The sequence below is a fragment of the Heptranchias perlo genome, chromosome 7 (genome assembly GCF_035084215.1).
Source record: "Heptranchias perlo isolate sHepPer1 chromosome 7, sHepPer1.hap1, whole genome shotgun sequence".
NCBI classification, from domain to species: domain Eukaryota; kingdom Metazoa; phylum Chordata; class Chondrichthyes; order Hexanchiformes; family Hexanchidae; genus Heptranchias; species Heptranchias perlo.
The window spans coordinates 38,905,431-38,924,479 of NC_090331.1; the positions used below are offsets into that span (position 1 = coordinate 38,905,431).

Consider the following 19,049-nt stretch of genomic DNA (forward strand, 5'->3'; position numbering starts at 1 on the left):
TCCCCTCCTCCAAATCGTTAATATAGATTGTAAAGAGTTGGGGACACAGCACCGACCCCTGCGGAACACCACTGGCTACTGGTTGCCAGTCCGAGAATGAACCATTTATCCCAACTCTCTGCTTCCTGTTAGATAACCAATCCTCCACCCATGCCAGAATATTACCCCCAATCCAGTGATTCTTTAGAGTATTTACAAAACATATTCCCTTCCATAAGAACTTTGTGCTGTTTACATATATACTGTATTCTCTTTATGGTCCCAAGATAGAACTAATTACTATATAAAAGATATGTAGAGGGAATCAGGCAGGAATTGAAGGGTAGATTAAAACTAACGCGTGGAAAACCTTGCGGGACTCGCTGACCTCTGTATTCAAATTCCCAATATGTGTATTTGCCGCATGGCACTCAATGCCAGAAGTACTAATTTGTAATATTTACCCATATAGTTTATGAAGCAAGAAAACCTTATTTAAGCTAGGTGTCAGCCTGGCTCAATTGACAGTGCTCTAACCTCTGGGTCAGAATGTCGTGGTTTCAAATCCCATACCATGGATTAGAGTTAATTTGAGCTGGCACTCTGGTGCAGTACTGAGGGAATATTTTTTGGATGAGATGTTAAATTGAGGTTTGTCTGTTCATTCAGCTGCATATTAAGTATCCTAAAACACTATTCAAAAAAGAGTAAGGAGTTCTCCAGGTGTCCTGGTCATACACTAGAATAGGAAAGGACCAGGAAGATTAGGAAAATCAATGCATGGCTAAAGGTGTGTTGTCAGGAAAAGGGATTTCATGTTGTCGGGCATTGGCACCAGTTCTGGGACATATGGGAGCTATTCCGCAAGGATAGGATACATCTGAACAGGGAGGGTATTAATGTACTGGCAAAATGGTTAAATCGGTCAGTTACAAGATATTTAAACTCGGAAGGGGGGTCTGGGAAAATTAAACCAACTAGATTAGTTAATAGTGAAGGGAGAAATAGATGAGGATAATATTCATGTAGAAAATAATTTAGCAAAAGGTATATGGAGTAGAGGAATAAAATCAAAATGACCAATTATAAACGAGGAAAATAAAGGTAGGAGGCAGCCTAGGCAAAAAATCTTAAGGGAAAAAGAGTGTTTAAAAAAAAGAAAAAAGGTTAATACATATAATGCAATGTATAGTGTGAGAAATAAACTGGGGGAACTGGAAACAATTATTTTGCAGGCAGATCTAGACTTGATAGCATTAGTAGAAACCTGGCTGCAAACTGGATGAGAATGGAAAATATCGGGATATATTTAGGAGGGATAGGAAAGAGACAGAGTGGCAGTATTGGTAAAAGAGGGAATTCATGCTGTAGACAGGGTTGATGTTGACAAGAAAGGAGTATAGACAGAGTCAAAATGGTTGGAGTTCAAAGACAAAAAAGGGCTTGTTGCATATTAGGCATGTATTACTGATCGTCAAATTGTGGGAAGGAAATGGAAGAGAAAACCTGCAGTCAGATTAGAGAGATGAGTCGGAATAATAAAAATAGTATTGAGAGATTTTAATTATTCCTTTGTCCATTGAGACAGAGGGGGAATGGAATTCTTAAAATGTGTATAGGACTCCTTCTTCCAGCAATATGTTAGTAGGCCTTCAAGGGCTCAGGCATTTCTACATCTGGTTAAGAGTTATGGAATACATCAGGACAGTGAGCCAGATGTGGGTGAGCACCTTGGGAGCAGAGACCACAATATGATAAGGTTTAAGATCCAACTAGATAAAGAAAAATGTCAGTACGAAAACTAGAACACTAGATTGGATTAGGGCAACTTTTAGGAAGAGGAGTAGTGAGCTAGCTGAGGTGAGGTGAGGTGGAAGGATAAATTGGCACACAGGACTGTGGAGCAACAGTTGAGTATTTTCAAAGGTACAAAAAACTATATACTGTTAAAAATGAAGGAAACTACAAGTGGTTTAAGGATGCTATGAATAAAAAAGTCAGAAACCAATTAAAATTGAAGGGGGCCCATGAGGACTATAGGGGAAAAAAATAATTAAAACAAAAACTAAAGGAGAAAATAAGTAAAGAGGTTAAGATAAGGAAAGCTAAGAGGGAGGATGAGGAACAAAATTCAAAAAACATCAAAAGGAACAGTAACGTATACCAGTAAAAAGAAAATTATTAAGTGAGGAGGAGAGGATTGTCAATTTGTACATAATAATCAAAAAATAGTGGAGGTATTTAATATGTGCTTCGCATTGGTCGTTACTTCTTTAGGATATAAGAGAGGAGATGAATCCTGAAATGGTTCAGAAAGTGATGAGCGAAATTATGATAGGATGGGACAGGGTCAACAGAAGCAGGCTACTTCGAGTAGTTGAGGAGTCAAGAACGAAGTGCCATAGATATAGGATTAAATGTAAGAGATTTGTAACTGAGGTCAGGAAAAATTTCTTCACACAGAAAGTTGTACGGCAGGAGAATTCACTTCTAGGGTCACTGGTTGAGGCAGAAACTACTTCAACATTCAAGATTTGATTGGATAGGTGAAAGAAGTAAAAAGGAATGAAGAGATAAGAGAACAGGGTGGGAAATGTGATCAGGACTATTTGCTTATGTGGAGTGTAAATGCCAACATGGATTGATTGGGGCCCAATGGCCCGTTTACGTGTTTTAATTTCTCTATATAATATTCCTCTCTCAAACAATACTGCAAAATAAAACAAATTAACTTGCCATTCATCTCACTGCTGTTTTTGGGATGTCACTGTTTGCAAAGCAATTAACTATTAAGCGCTTTGAGATAAGGTGTAATATAAATGCAAGAATTGTTATTTGTGTGTAATGGAATTGCAACAGAGTGCAACTCAAGGAACTATAATCAGGGCAGATGGTTCATGAAATTAAGACATTGAACTTACAGTTGCATTAGATACATAGGTGGTGCACCATCTTCATAAACTCAGCATGTCAGATAAGTAAATACGAGCAATAGATTTTAAGAGATTTTACTGCTGTTATGATCAATATGGAGGATAGAAGTTGATAAGATTACAACTATATTTTAAAGTTATTAAGACAAGCTCAATTGTTTGGCCATTGTAAACTTATTTTGGAGGAAGGGCAAGTTTAGCTATAATTAAAATATTATTCAAACCAACTGTCAACAACTCCCTCAAATTGTTGTAGGAATGTACAATTTATGTAGAAAAAAATGTGATCATCTTTCATAACACATTAGGATTTGTTGAAATCATATATAGATACTAGGAATCAGGCTCATCTATAAACCATGGAAGTTAGTTTGTTGTTATACCTAAAAATAAAAGTTCCAAAAATGTACGGAATCTGTTGAATGTATCACTTGAAATAGTCATATAACTGACTGACCTCAAGTACACTACATATACTAAAGTGAATATACACCATCAATGTATTGCATCCAAAACTTTGATTTAAAGGGTGCATTTTTTTCAAGTCTATGTAAACTACAACTACGCAGTCTATACATTTGGACATTCCTTACATTGGAGGCTTACAATGTTGCCGAAAAGAGTAGTAAGCCCGAGGATTGGGACGGTTTTAGAAATCAGCGAAGGATGACCAAGGAAATAAAAAGGGAGAAAATAGAATACGAGAGCAAACTAGCAAGAAATATAAGAACTTCTAAATGTAAGAGCTTCTACAGGTATGTAAAAAGGAAGAGATTAGCGAAAGTAAACGTGGGTCCCTTAGAGGCAGAGAGTAAACGTGGGTCCCTTAGAGGCAGAGACAGGAGAAATTTTAATGGGCAATAAGGAAATGGCAGAGACATTAAACAAATCTTTTGTATCTGTCTTCACAGTAGAAGACACAAAAAACATGCCAGAAATAGTGGCGAACCAAGGGTCTAATGAAAGTGAGAAGCTTAAAGCGATTAAGATTAGTAAAGAAAAACTACTGGAGAAATTAATAGGATGAAAAGCTGACAAATCCCCTGGACCTGATGGCCTACATCCTAATATTTTAAAAGAGATGGCTACAGAGATAGTGGATGCATTGGTTTTGATCTTCCAGAATTCCCTAGATTCTAGAACGGTCCCCCTGAATTGGAAGGTAGCAAATGTAACCTCGCTATTCAAAAAAGGAGAGAGAAAACAGAGAACTATAGGCCAGTTAGCCTGACATCAGTAATAGGGGAAATGCTAGAATCTATTATTAAGGACGTCGTAACAGGGCACTAAGAAAATCATATGATTAGGCAGAGTCAACATGGTTTTATGAAAGGGAAATCGTGTTTGACAAATCTATTAGTTTTTTGAGGTTTAACTAGCAGGGTAGATAAGGGGGAGCCAGTGGATGTCGTATATTTAGATTTTCAAAAGGCATTCAATAAGGTGTCATACAAGAGGTTGTTACACAAGATTGGGGGCAATGTATTAGTGTGGACTGAAGATTGATTAACAGACAGAAAAGAGATAGTAGGTATAAATGGGTCATTTTCAGTCTGGCAGGTTGTTACGAGTGGGATGCCGCAAGGATTGGTGCTTTGGCCTCAGCTGTTTACAATCTAGATCAATGACTTAGATGAGGGAACAGAGTATAATGTATCCAAGTTTGCTGACGATACAAAGCTGGGTGGGAAAGTAAGCTGTGAGGATGCAAGGAAGCTGCAAAGGGATATAGACAAGTTAAGTGAGTGGGTGAGAAATTGGCAGATGGAGTATAATGTGGGGAAATGTGAAATTATCCACTTTGGTAGGAAGAATAGAAAAGCAGAATATTTTTAAAAAGGTGAGAGACTAAGAAATGTTGGTGTTCAAAGGGATTTGGATGTCCTTGTACACGAATCACAGAATGTTAACATGCAGGTACAGCAAACAATTAGGAAGGCAAATAGTATGTTGGTCTTTATTGCAAGAGGGTTGGAGTATAAGATTAAGGAGGTCTTGCTACCATTATATAGGACTCTGGTGAGGCCACATCTGGAGTACTGTTTACAGTTTTGATCTCCTTATCTGCCTTAGAGGTGGTGCAACAAAGGTTCACTGGACAGATTCCTAGGATGAGAGGGTTGTCCTATGAGTAGAGATTGAGTAGAATGGGCCTATATTCTCTGGAGTTTAGAAGAATGAGAGGTGATCTGATTGAAACATATAAAATTCTTACAAGGCTTGATAGGGTAGAAGCCGAGAGGCTGTCTCCCCTAACTGGAGCGCCTAGAACTAGGGGTCATAGTCTCAAGATAAGGGGTTGGCCATTTAGGACAGAGATGAGGAAAAATTTCTTCACTCAGGTTGTGGATCTTTGGAATTCTCTACCCCAGAGGGCTGTGGATGCTCAGTCATTGAGTATATTCAAAACTGAGATTGATGGATATTTGGACACTAAAGGGATCAAGGGATAATGGGATAGGGTGGGAAAGTGGAAGATCAGCCATGATCTTACTGAATGGCAAAACAGGCTCGAGGGGCCATATGGCTTACTCATACTCCTATTTCTTATGTTACAACATGATGTAGCAAGATGGTTGTCCTATTAAACTGAAAGCTATTACAAGTTAGTCACAGCTGTGTCAATTGCATGAAGTTAACTATGCTTCAGAAAGAAAAACCAAAATAATTTTAGTGCACATATCATTGAAACCAATGGATGCTTCTGATTGCTTTCTGGTGACTCCAGCTGGAAAATGCACTGCACAAGTGTAATCTGGTAAGAATAGGATCAGGTTGTGTGTGATGACTTCCATGATAAAATAGCCTACCAACACTCACTGTCTAAGCTCATACATTCAGAATTGTCACATGGATGAGATACTCAAGGCTGTTGGTACCATGGCACTATACCCTAGCAATTTCAGGAAAGAAGTGCAGGAGTTTGGTGTGGGGAAGGTGTATTCTCAATGCTGTGCATCTCAAGCAATGGTTTCTCTTGCTACCCTCATGCCTTCATCACCAGAATCTCTCAACGATCCATCTTTGGCCCCATCTTCTTCCTCACTACTCTTGGCAACATTGTCGACAGATTATAGGGTCAGCTTTCACATAAATGCTGACCACACCCAGCACTACTTCCCCACCATCACGTTTGACACCCCCCCCCCCCCCCCCTCTACCTCTGTGCTGCCAGACTACTTGTTCGACATCCAATCTTGAATGAAATATAATTTTCTTCAGCTAAACTTTGGGAAGACCGAAGCCATCATCTTTGGTTCCCACCACAAACTCCATCCCCTTTCCTGACTGAACCATAATGCTCACAGCCTCAGCTTCCTGTTTAACTCTGATCTAAGCTTCTGACCCCACATTCTCTCCATCAGAAAGACTGCTGACTTCTGCACTGTAACATTGATCATCTGCACCCCAACCTCAGCCTGTCTGCCACTGAAACCCTTATCCATGCCTTTCTCACCTGCAAACTTGATTTTTCCAATGCTCTTCTAGCTTACCTTTTGTGTCCTGTAATGCATTCATTAAAGTTTTTACTTCTAGGCCTCAACCTATCACAATAGTTAAAGGGAGTTACCAACCACATCTCTGCACTTTGAGCATAAGAAGTAAGAGCAGGAGTAGGTCATACAGCCCCTCAAGCCTGCTCTGCCATTCAATAAGATCATGGCTGATCCTCTATCTCAACTCCACTTTCCTGCCCGTTCCCCATATCCCTTGATTCCCTTAGAGTCCAAAAATCTATCTATCTCAGCCTTGAATATACTCAACAACTGAGCATCCACAGCCCTTTGGGGTAGTGAATTCCAAAGATTCACAACCCTCTGAGTGAAGAAATTCCTCCTCATCTCAGTCCTAAATGGCCAACCCCTTATCCTGAGACTATGCCCCCTAGTTCGAGACTCTCCAGCCAGGGGAAACAGCCTCTCAGCATCTACCATGTCAAGCCCTCTCAGAATCTTAAACGTTTCAATGAGATCACCTCTCATTTTTCTAAACTCCAGAAAATATAGGCCCATTCTACTCAATCTTTCCTCATAAGAAAACCCTCTCATCCCAGGAATCAATCTAGTGAACCTTCATTGCACTGCCTCTAAGGCAAGTTTATCCTTCATTAGGTAAGGAGATTAAAACTGTACAGAGTACTCCATGTGCGGTCTCACAAAGCCCTGTACAATTGTAGCAAGACTTCCTTACTCTTGTACTCCAACCCCCGAACAATAAAGGCCAACATACCATTTGCCTTCCTCATTGCTTGCTATACCTGCATGTTAACTTTCTGTGTTTCGTGTACAAGGACACCTAAATCCCTCTGAACACTAACATTTAATAGTTTCTCACCATGTGCTGTTTGTAGAAATTCCCAGTATACATCAGGTTTCTCTGAGTTAATCCCTGAGGGGGATTTGAGAGTTTCCTTGCTTTTTCCAAAACACTTTGAAACAAACTGGTGATTGAATTTTCAAAGCTTTATTTCAGGCATGTTTCATATTTAAAATATTAACAACTGCTCTTTTTCCATTATGAAATGCTCACATTTTATCTATCAAACTAAACCTATGCATCCTTTTGTTGACATATAAAAAGCAAAAAGATTGGTTATCAAGAATGGATTTTTCTTAAAAGTGAAAAGGATTTCAGTTTTTAAATTACTGAATTATTGGCTTTCTCCTGACGTGTTTCATTCATGGCAAACCCAACCCCTTTCATTTTGGTTCCAAATTCAGTTAAAATAAATCTTTCTCTTCTGAAAAGGACAGCAAATCATTTTTGGTGGTTAAAGGTAAATTATTTTCTAGATGAAAGCATGGACACTGTAAGTAATGAACTTGTTTCTGGAAGTAGATATTTCTTTCAAGACCATAAGTCACCGAGCACACGAATATATCCTATTAAGGGAGGAATTTACAAGCAGGAACCAATTAACAATGGATAAAGTGAGAAAGGTACATGGTGGCCTAAAAGAGGCTGCACCTGGTCAGGAAAAGAGGCTTAGGGGCAGTAACACCATGGGGGTAGGGTGCCTGACAAAGACAAGTCTTATTGACCTGAGCCTCTTCCCTCCCAAGATGCCAGACCCCAGAATCACCCATTATTGACAAACCCTGGCCCACCAATCTTTCTGAACTGAAGGACTATCCTCCCAGGACCCGAGCCCAGTAGTCACAAACTCCAAGAACACCCTTCCAGTGTTCTCAAACTCCAGGAATGCCCATGATGCTGCTCCCTCTCAGGATCTGCCTTAGTGCTCCAAGAGCCCCTTTCTGAAGTTCAACAGAATATGGGACCTCCTCCCCCAAAGTATTGCCAGATCACAAAACTCAATGTAGTACTTCCAGATGTCAGACCTCTTTACTAGTGCTCTCCGATCCCAGTGCTAATGAATGAAAATAATTGGCAAAGCATCCCTGTTCTTATAGATCCTCTGAATCACAGTGAGCAATGACATAAGTTATACTTATAGTTGGTCAGTCGTGGGGTCTGGAGCTGCTACGATGGAACTACATTTAACCTGGCTTATCTTTCTAAAGGCATTGCTTATGTACTCCCTTTGTGGAAGTGGTCTAAACAGACCAACTAGAAGTTAATTGCTGGGGGAAGTTTCAGTAGTGGCTATGGCTTGTAGATCACTTACTCCTGCAAGGTCAGAAAAACTAGCAAATAATTGTCTTTTAAAAAAATATTGCGGAGTTGAAGTATGACAGCTGAAGTATGGCGATTGAGGTGTGATTAATACTTCAGACACACAAAATTTTTAATATACCAACTGATCTTTAGTGAGGTTGCGCACGGATAGTCTGGACCATGGCTGTGATATGTGGCTACTACTTTGCCTGTCCTATTAGGGTCATTATTCATGCACACCCTGAGGGAAAATGGTATAAATAGGCAAATCCCGATAATTATAACTGCTTCTAACCTCTTGGTCAGTCACAGGGCAGTTGTAACTGCTTATAAGTTGCTGGCTCCAGGCCAGAAGAATTCAATATGAAATGACTACCATTCTCTTTTTTTTTTGCAAAATATTACTTTGTACTTGTAACAAAGTATGATACTTTGAAGTGCAATGGGCACATGCTAGACACGAACCCCGATATTTACTTGGGCCGTGAAGACAGCAGGGGGGGTGGGGTTGATTTCCGGAAGGGAACCTGGAAGTACAGGTTTCCCGGATGTCCTTACATTCTAAAGTACAGGTTTCCCGCGCGATAGCCGGCCAGATTGACAGGCTGTCTGTCTGTTGGACGGGAGAGCGGCCAGGAAACGGATACCAGCAGGTAAGTCTGACATCAGGGGCTTGGGGCCGGTCATCAGGGCGGGAGGATATCGTTGGGGTCGGAGATTGTGGGGGAGAGCGGTCAACGTGTATGGGGGGGGTGGGGGTCTGCCGATACCTGCCGCTATCCCACACAGGTTAAGCTTATTGGGCCTGGGGGAAAAACTCATGCTCCTCCTGGCCCACAAGCAGTGCAATAAAGGCACCCGTTGATCCGGGCCTTCTTGCCTCCTCCTTTGTGGCGTAAATCAGAAGGCCCCCGGGAGTTAAAAATAAAAATGCTGTTAAAATAGAGGCATACAGCCTCTTGTACAAGATTTCACTGACTGACCCGCCTCCTGAGAGCAGGTTGGTTGGCCGCCCCTCAATCCGCCTCCATTAAAACAGGAAGTGGGCGGGTAGGGTTTTACATTTTTTACCTTCCCACCTGCCCTCAACCTACCCGTTCTTGGAGTTAAAATTTACCCCAAGTTATATAGTATAAGCAAAATGATATCTACGTATTACACTAATCTGAAATTTAGTGGAAAAAGTTAAATATTGCTTATTTATTGATATCTGCTCTGAAATAAAGCAGTTATTGTGATTGTATCTTTCCTGAAAAACAAGAATTACTACAACCACCAAATGTAGAAAGCATCAATCACAGAAATCCTCTCCACTCCACTAAATGTTTATAGAGTAACTTGCAATAATATTTTAAAAAATCAAAAACAAGAGTGCAGAAAAATTGGACTGAAAAGTGAAAGCTTTTAAAAATCTAGCACTATTTTTGAAGTGGAAAATGTGTTTGTGTCAATCTTTTGACTGTGCATAGCTACCAATTTAACCAAGTTGCATGCCATGGAAAAAAATCAGTATGTTTTGTTGGTTCATAGAATGTATTATAAGTGACAACTACAGGAATGTAAAATATCCATTTTAGTTTCCCTTCTTGTATTTAAAATTTATTTACAGATACCGTGATTCACTACATACTTATTAGCTTAAATCGTTGAGAATAGACTGACCCCTCCCCAAAAGCTCAAGACGAAAAACACAGACATCTCAAATTAATTTGTGCTCAAAATATTTAAAATATACTCAAAAGCACATGTTCAAGTGGTGACTTCAAATTCTGAGGCTAGAAAGATTAGCTCCTTGAGGGGATCATCTAAAATAAATGATTGTTCAATACATCATTGACAGGTACTGAATTCCCATACTACTAGAGATGATGTGGCAGAAAACTAAAGGGGATAATACATAAACGATTTTATATGCACAGTACTAGTAATTTTAAAATGGATAACATTGTTGTAAAAACAATGAAATACTGTTACAGTACTTTGTATATAAATTACCATTTGAACTATAAAGCATACAAAAGTTATATTTCTAACTACTAATTATAAATTAGAACTTATTGTACATAATGGAAGGTTGACATGTCAAACAACATACACATCTTTAGAAATCTTCTAAAGAAAAGCTGGCATCAAATGTCTCTTAAGAACGTAGAGCTGCTCGAGCCTTGTCAAGAATATCTTTCCTCATTTTTGGATAATTAGGATGGGCTCCTAGTACCTGCCAAAGGAAAACAAAATAATTTAGCAGTTTGAAAATATATATATATATATCTACAATACATTAAAATGATTGAATCTTCCTCTTAGTCATGTCTATTTCTGGTTATCATAACTTGGTAACACTTTTAGAATATTACTTAACACCTACAGCTACACCTAATGTGCAACAGTAATGCCTGTTCCAATTTGTAATAAGCGACAGTGTAACTATAACATTTGCTGCCATTACTTCTAATAAGTAACACTAATCTCCTGCTATTCAGTCCTCCCACCATGCGTGACACTGTAACAAGTCACCCATGTCAACCCACCACTTAATTTTTCTTATTCCCAAGTCAGGTAGGTTACATATTCATATTACATTAAATTTTATAAAATGTATTTCCTTCCTGACGTTTACCTCTTTTTTCAAGTTTGCAGCCCCACTCAGCAGAAAGCTGCAAACTGATCAATTTTATTTATTTTTCATCCCCAGTGCTGCTCTGAGGAATACCAGCTGCTGCCCAATTAATGACAGGTCCTGTTCACCAACACAGCCCTGTTCTTCAGGCCCCACTGTTTTACTCCATGCTGGGGAATTCCAGGTGTCTCCCAATCTGTCAGTGGGCCCTGCCCATCACCCAGTCCAGCTCTTCAGGCCCCAATCCTCTAGGCTCTGCTCAGGTGAAACTCTGTTACTGCACGACCCACTCCAAGTTCTGCTCTTTGAAAACCAATGGCGCCTAACTTGATGCCTATAAATTACATGCCCACTACTGGCCTTTTATTTATAAAGTAGGAAAACAATTGTAGGCATTATTGTATTTATTTTAAGATCCAGGCAATGTATTTACAAAAGGCCAGCAACGGTTGGAAGACAGTATTAATTCACTGGTGCCCACTCCTCTATGAATTTATTAAATCAATTGTGACTGCTGCTCCATTAACTTCTTAATATATTGGTGTGTCCACTGCTGCATTAAGGTATTAATTCTCTGGTATATGTTGGTGTGTCTGCTGTTTTATGAATTTATTGATTCACTGTTGAAGGCTCCATTAATTCATTGGTGCCCAATGCTTCATTAATTTCTTGATTTGTTGGTGTACCCCTCATTGATTTTTTGGTATGCCCACTGCCTCGTTGACGAATAAATGCACGAGTGCCTGCTACTTCATATATTTGATTTGTTGGTATGCCTGTTAATCTGTGACTTTATTAATTCACTGGTGCCCATTGCTCCATTCATTATTCATTAGTTGCTGCACCTGCTGCTTCATTAATTAATTTGTTGACATACACTCTGGTTTATGAATTTACTAATTCACTGCTGCTCACAACTCTCTTTTTTTCACTAGCACCTTGTGCTGTATTGATTGGTTGGTGTCCACTGCTGTCTTAGTTTACCAATTTTCTGGTCCCCAGCACTCTATGAACTTATTAAGTGGTGCTGACTGCTCGATTATTTTATTAATTCAGTAGTGCATACATAGCTGCAATGTACATCCGTATCCATTTGTTCTAAGTTGTAATGCATATGGCTTAATGTCATTATTTGGGAACATCAACATAAAACTTTTCAAGACTGTACAGGCCCAGACTTATCATGTGCAATTGGAGACTAACATATATTTGTTTTTCTAAAAAAAACTAGTAAGAACCAGGCAGCGTTTTTCTTCTATAAAAGGTGTCCATTCAAACAAACTGATCAAAAACTTTACAGTAATCCTTACCCCTAAGGGGAGTACAAATTATGATAATTATAGACTTGACTAGATAATGCAAAGTTAAATGTCTCATGGAACTGAAAATACTAGAGAATATATTTGATATGGAATATAGTACATAAATTTTTTACACAGAGGAAATTTCTTACAAATGGATTTCAATTTTACAATATTTAAATGTAAGGAGTCGTAACAACACCAGGTTATAGTCCAACAGCTTTATATGAAATCACAAGCTTTCGGAGCTTTGCTCCTTAAGCTTGTGATTTCAGATAAAGCTGTTGGACTATAACCTGGTGATGTACGACTCCTTACATTTGTCCACCCCAGTCCATCCGGCATCTCCACATCGTGGACAATATTTAAATACATTGGTACTATATTTTACAGCTCAAAAGTTCTAGTACAAGGCATATATATTTAAAATGAGACGTTCAAATCACCAGCATTTCAGTGAGATAAAAACTGAAATCTGTGATAAAAGATTACACAAAGAAGAATCATTATATCAACTATTCACTGAGCTGCTATGCATTAAATAATGGAAGTCTAGAATCCTTTGTAGTGTACTTGCAGAAAAATTGTTTTACTATAATGGATAATGTGGTAAATGTCTATATTAAATTTTCTTGTTAAATTTCAGAAGAATGGTAAGTCTGCACAAATTCTCTAGAGCTAAGGTGATACATCTACTGGATGTTATAAATTGGAGTTCAAGCCTGTAGATTCTAATTCTCAGGCAATAGTGAAAACTAACTTTTATGTTGTGTTTCCTCTTCAGGCAGTCTATACTGTTTTAGTCTAAAGGTATAAAATCAGGAGAGAGCAAGAATGAGCCTACAATATATGTAGTACTCTGAAGCTAAAAATTCACGATGACTGACTTGTAATCCTTGCCTACATTTCAAATATCTCTGACTTTTAGTTAAAGAATTAATGTTAGCATACACCAAGACCTGGATTTTCACTCCGAGCCATGGAGTGAGCAGGGGGGAGCATTTCCAGATGAGAAACCCGGAAGTATGAGTTTCCCGGACGTCCTTAAAATTTTGACGCAAGGACGTCTTTTAAATTTTTTCTGCAGGTTTCCCGCGCTACAACCAGCCAGTTTGTCAGACGTAAAACGGCCAGGGAGCAGATGCCACAAGATAAGTCTGACATCGGAAGCTTGGGGTCTGACATCGAGGAGGGGGGGAGGAGGGGAGGGGAGGGGAGGGGCGGTTTTGACATCGGGGAGGGGCGAGGGCGGTCAGATATCCGGGGGGGGGGGGGGGGGGTCCGACATCGGGGGGGGGGGGGGGGGGTCCGACATCGGGGGGGGGGGGTGGAACAGAGCAGTACCAGGGGGGGGGGGGGCGGGGAAGAGGAGTCGGACACCGGTGGTGTCGGTCATGGGGCTGGGTCTCGATCGTGGAGTGCTGACCTCCCGGCTCGCAAGCAATGCAATAAAGGTGCTTACCTATTGATCTGGCCCTACTTGGCTCCTCTTACGTGACGGTGAATCAGAAGGTCCGGGAATCCCAGCCCCCACGAGTTAAAAATAAAAAAGCTATTAAAATGGAGGTACGCAGCCTCCTTAAAAGATTTTACTGACCAACTCTCCTCCTGAGAACGGGTTGGTCGCCCGCTCCCCGACCCGCCTCCGATTAAAAAAAATGGAAGTGGGCAGGTTGGGGTCGGGTTTTACATTATTACAATTTTTACTTTCCCACCTGCTCCCAACCTACTCCTCCTTAGGGATTAAAAATTACACCCCAAGTCTCAAAAATTTCTACAGAATTCCTTGGTGCATCGCACATGCATGCATGCACTCACAATGGTTAGAAATAAGAACTAGAATGTACTGAAGTTCCAGTCCTTCAATGCAAAAATGTATCAGTTTGGAATAGAACTTTACACTACATTTAATTTACTACAACAGGAACTGTAACTCCTGTACAATTCTTAAATGGATCGGTGTTTGAAAATGATATACATCTATATACACACTGCTTTATTATAACAATAAAAAAAAGATCACGTTTTGAAATTTGTTCCTGGTATTTACTATGCCTTAAAAATACTAATATTGCAGATTCATCTTGGCAGATTTAAAAATGGTCAATAAAAAGGAAACTACTTGTTGAATAAATATCCATTATATAGCTCAGAAGGGATACAACCAAGCGCCTTTTTCAGAAAGTTGCCTGATGAGACTAACGAGAAAGATTTAAAAAATTGGGCCTTTTTTTCCATTAGAACGCAGATTACGGGGCGATATAATAGAAGTGTTTAAAATTTTGAAAGGATGGGACAGGGTAGATAGAAGCAGGCTGCTTCCAGTAGTTGAGGGGTTAATAACAAGGGGCCATAGATACAAGATTAAATGTAATGAGATTTAGAACAGAGGGCAGGAGAAATTTCATTACACACAGTTGTGAAGCTGTAGAATTCACTTCCAGGGTTAGTGGTTGAAGCAGAAACAATATCACCATTCAAGATTAGATTGGATAGATGGATGAAGGAAAAGGGGTTGGAGGGATATCGGAACAGGGTGGGTAAATGTGATTAGAACCATTTGCTAACGAGAGTAGATGCCAACATTGACTAGTTGGGCCGAATGGCCCGTTTCAGTGTTGTCTATGTACTTCTATGTAATGAATTAATTTGACTTTAATTAGGAATTAAAGTAAAAACATCAAGTACTAAGTATCACTTAATTATTATAGTTGATTTATGTTACTTAAAATTAAAGTTGTTTTTGTGTTCCCAAAGTGAAAAGTGATTCGAAAGAACCTCCTACCAACTGCTACAAAGGTTGACAGCTAAAATAGCACTGATGTAACCATAGAAACATAGAAAATAGGAGCAGGAGTAGGTCATTCGGCCCTTCGAGCCTGCTTCGCCATTCAATATGATCATGGCTGATCCTCTATCTCAATACCATATTCCCGCTCCCTCCCCATACCCCTTGATGCCTTTTGTGTCTAGAAAACTATCTAGCTCCTTCTTAATTATATTCAGTGACTTGGCCTCCACAGCCTTCTGCGATAGAGAATTCCACAGGTTCACCACCCTCTGAGTGAAGAAATTTCTCCTCATCTCAGTCCTAAATGTCCTACCCCATATCCTGAGACTGTGACCCCTCGTTCTGGACCCCCCCCCAGCCAGGGGAAACATCCTGCATCCAGTATGTCTAGCTCTGTCAGAATTTTATATGTTTCAATGAGCTCCCCTCTCATTCTTCTAAACTCGAGTGAATACAGAGAGTCGACCCAATCTCTCCTCATATGACAGTCCAGCCATCCCAGGGATCAGTCAAGTGAACCTTTGCTGCACTCCCTCTATGGCAAGTATATCCTTTCTTAGGTAAGGAGACCAAAATTGCACACAATACTCCAGGTGTGGTCTCACCAAGGCCCTGTACAACTGCAGTAAGACATCCTTGCTCTTCTACTCAAATCCTCTTGCAATGAAGGCCAACATACCATTTGCCTTCCTAACTGCTTGCTGCACCTGCATGTTTGCTTTCAGATTACCAGTAGTTGAGGGGTTAATAACAAGGGGCCATAGATACAAGATTAGATGTAATGAGATTAGATGCCAACATTGGATTAAAAGTTGGTTAGAAAGTAGGAGTTAAGGGCAGTTTCTCAGAGTGATTGGCAGTAAAGAGTGATGTTCCACAGGATTCCTTTCTGGGACAGTTTTTGTTCACTGTTTACATCAATGATTTGGATTAAGAACTAGGAGTGATGTCCAAATTTACAGAAAATATTACAATAATGATGCATAGTAAATAATTCTGAATTCTGAGAACCAAAGGAAGCTGCAAGGAGATATTTATAAGATGGTAGAATGAGCAAAAAAGTGGCACATGGAATTCAATGTCAGGAGGTGTGAGATGACACATTTTGGTTAGAAAAAGTAAAATAATTAGACTTTGGATGGGAAAGGCTGTTGATTTGGAAAACAGAAGATTTGGAAGTTCAGGGTCACAAGACATTAAATGCAACATATAAAGTGGATAAGGCCACAAAAATCTAATGGAATACTGGGTTTTATGACGAGAGGTAAAGACTATAAAAGTAGAGATGCAATGATGAGTCCAAATAAAACCTTAGTAAGACTGCAGTTAAGAGTATTGTGTGTAGTTTTGAGCTCCACATGATAGGAAGGATGTTGAGGCAATAAAGAGGATACAGTACAGATTCACTAGGATGCTGCCCGCTATGAAGAAATATAAACACGAAGAAAGGGCTGAAAAATTGGGGCTGTTTTCATTAGAACTGAGGAGATCAAGGAGTGATTTGATAGAGATGTTTATGAAGGGATGGGATCGGGTAGGTAGCAAAAGACTGTTTCCAGTGATTGACGCAACAAGAACGGGGGGACATAAATGTAAAAGATTAGGACAGCAAGCAGGATACACTTTCCTTATTACACAGGGTTATGAGGCTGTGGAATGCACCACTAGAACTGTTGATTGAAGCAGAGATCATGTCAACATTTAAAAATAGGTTAGATAAGGGGGACGAAGGGATATGGGAATAGGCCGGTCACATGGGATTAGAACTACTGCTTGTGTAGGGGATAAACACTAACATAGGCTGGTTGGGTCAAACAGCTTTTTCTGTGTTGTAATATCTATGTAATTGTTCTGCTAAAATTCTGAAACCAACAATAAATCTTAAATTAAAAAATATTACCTTATGACAAATGTCAATAGCATCAACATATCGTTTTGCCTTCAAGTAGTTAAAGGAGAGCTTGTATCCTGTAAAATGAAAATAAATATCAAGTTTCATTGCATTTCAGAATCTATGATAATATCTGTTCATGGCATGTACCAATAATTCTGAACTTACCTATTGTTGGATTTGTCTGGTTACAATACTTCCAAGCCATCTCATAATTAATGGCTGCATCTTTATAAGATTGTTCTTTCTCCATAACATATCCCATATATTCGTACGCTTTGCAGCAGGACTAAGGAAACAAACATCTGTTAGTAGATTCAGAGACATAAGAAAGAACTAATGAACTGAGGACACAAATTTCTAAAAATGTACTGGGACCAAGATATGCCCAGTGAGATCTACCACCGCAGTCCTCCTCAAAGTTCATGAGGTATGGGGCATCCCCTTGTTTTACATGACCATGGCAGGTGCCATTTAAAAATTTCACACCTTTTCTTCAGAAATTCAAATCTTCCCTTTGGCCTATTCTCACCTTCACGCAGGTCCTTCTGAGGGTCAAAGATATAGAACCCTTGGCATAAGGAGACCTAACCCCAGCGCCTCTTATACCGATGGCTTTATTTGGGGTGGGCAGAGGTTCTGCCTCAAAAGGCCATCCGAGAATCCCAATGATTAGGCCTGGATACAATGCGTCCTGGCCCTCTCAAATTTGCTGATGACTCCATAATAAGACTGTATGTTAAGCTCTACCGTGCTTCACACTCAGCCAAATCCTTCTATTATTAGACAAATCTACTGGAGTTTTTTTTGAGGATGTACCTAGCAGGGTAGATAAAGGAAAACCAGTGGATGTAGTATGCCACACAAAAAGTTGTAAAACAAGGGCTCATGGGGTTGGGGGTAATATATTAGCATGGATAGAGGATTGGTTAAAGGACAGAAAACAGAGAGTAGGAATAAACAGGTCATTTTCAAGCTGGCAGGCTGTAACTAGTGGGGTGCCGCAAGGATAGTGCTTGGGCCACAGCTATTTACAATCTATATTAATAACTTAGTTGAAGGGACTGAGTGTAATGTATCCAAGTTTGCTGACAATAGCTGGGTGGGAAAGTAATCTGTGAGGAGGACACAAAGGGCTCAGCTTTAAAACTGAGATAGGAAGGGGGCAGAGGGTCAGATTGAGGTCGGGGAACCCATTAGTACAAGTTTCCCGAATGTCCTTACGAATTTGAAATAAGGATGTCTTTTATTTTTTTTGTTGGTTTCCCGTCCGTCTGACCGTCCTGATTGACAGGCTGGTCTTAGACGGACGGGAGACCAGCTAGGGTGAGGATGCCTTCAGGTAGGTCTACAGGTACGATTTTGTTTGTGTGGGGGGGGGGGGGGGGCCACAGGTTGGCTTGGGTAGGTATAGGTTGGCTTGGGTAGGCATAGGTTGGCACAGGGGTCGTGAGTCATGGGGGATGGGATTGGGGGTCAGTCACGGGGGCTATTGGGATCGGGGGTCAATGCAGGGGTTCGCGATCGTTGAGGGGAAGGATCGGGGATCGGGGGGGGGATGATTGGAGGTCAGAGGATCGGAGTGGGGGGGGGGGGGGGCGGGGAGGGAGGATCGTGGCTGCGGGTCCACGATCTGGGGGGGGGGGGGGGGGGGAGGAAGGGGGAGAAGTGGTCCGGTGTCCGCAATCATTGGTGGGGTCGGTGCAGGTTGGCTTGTTGAGTCTGGGGAAAGCACTCCTGCTCCTCCGGGCCCACAAGCTGTGTCTTTCTAGGCACATACCTGTTAGTCTCGGGCCTTCTTGCCTCCTTTCACAAGACATAAAACAGAAGGCACGGGAATCCCTGCCCTCCGGGGTTGAAATCAGGAAGTCCAGAAAAATGGAGGCCCCAAGCCTTCTTGAAAGATTTTAAGGCC

General features: G+C 40.4%; 1 protein-coding gene across 2 annotated transcripts in view; it reads right to left on the reverse strand.

Annotated features, from left to right (window-relative positions):
• Positions 1–7,378: 7,378 nt before the first annotated feature.
• ttc21b (tetratricopeptide repeat domain 21B) overlaps positions 7,379–19,049 on the reverse strand; it is a 111,721-nt gene continuing 100,050 nt past the window's right edge. For both annotated transcript variants that reach the window (XM_067987356.1, XM_067987357.1), the window contains 3 exons: positions 17,303–17,423; positions 17,144–17,211; positions 7,379–10,749 (listed from right to left, as the gene is read on the reverse strand). In XM_067987356.1, the coding sequence (XP_067843457.1) occupies positions 10,672–10,749; positions 17,144–17,211; positions 17,303–17,423 (267 nt within the window). In that variant the 3' untranslated portion in view covers positions 7,379–10,671. The remainder of the gene's footprint in view (positions 10,750–17,143; positions 17,212–17,302; positions 17,424–19,049) is intronic.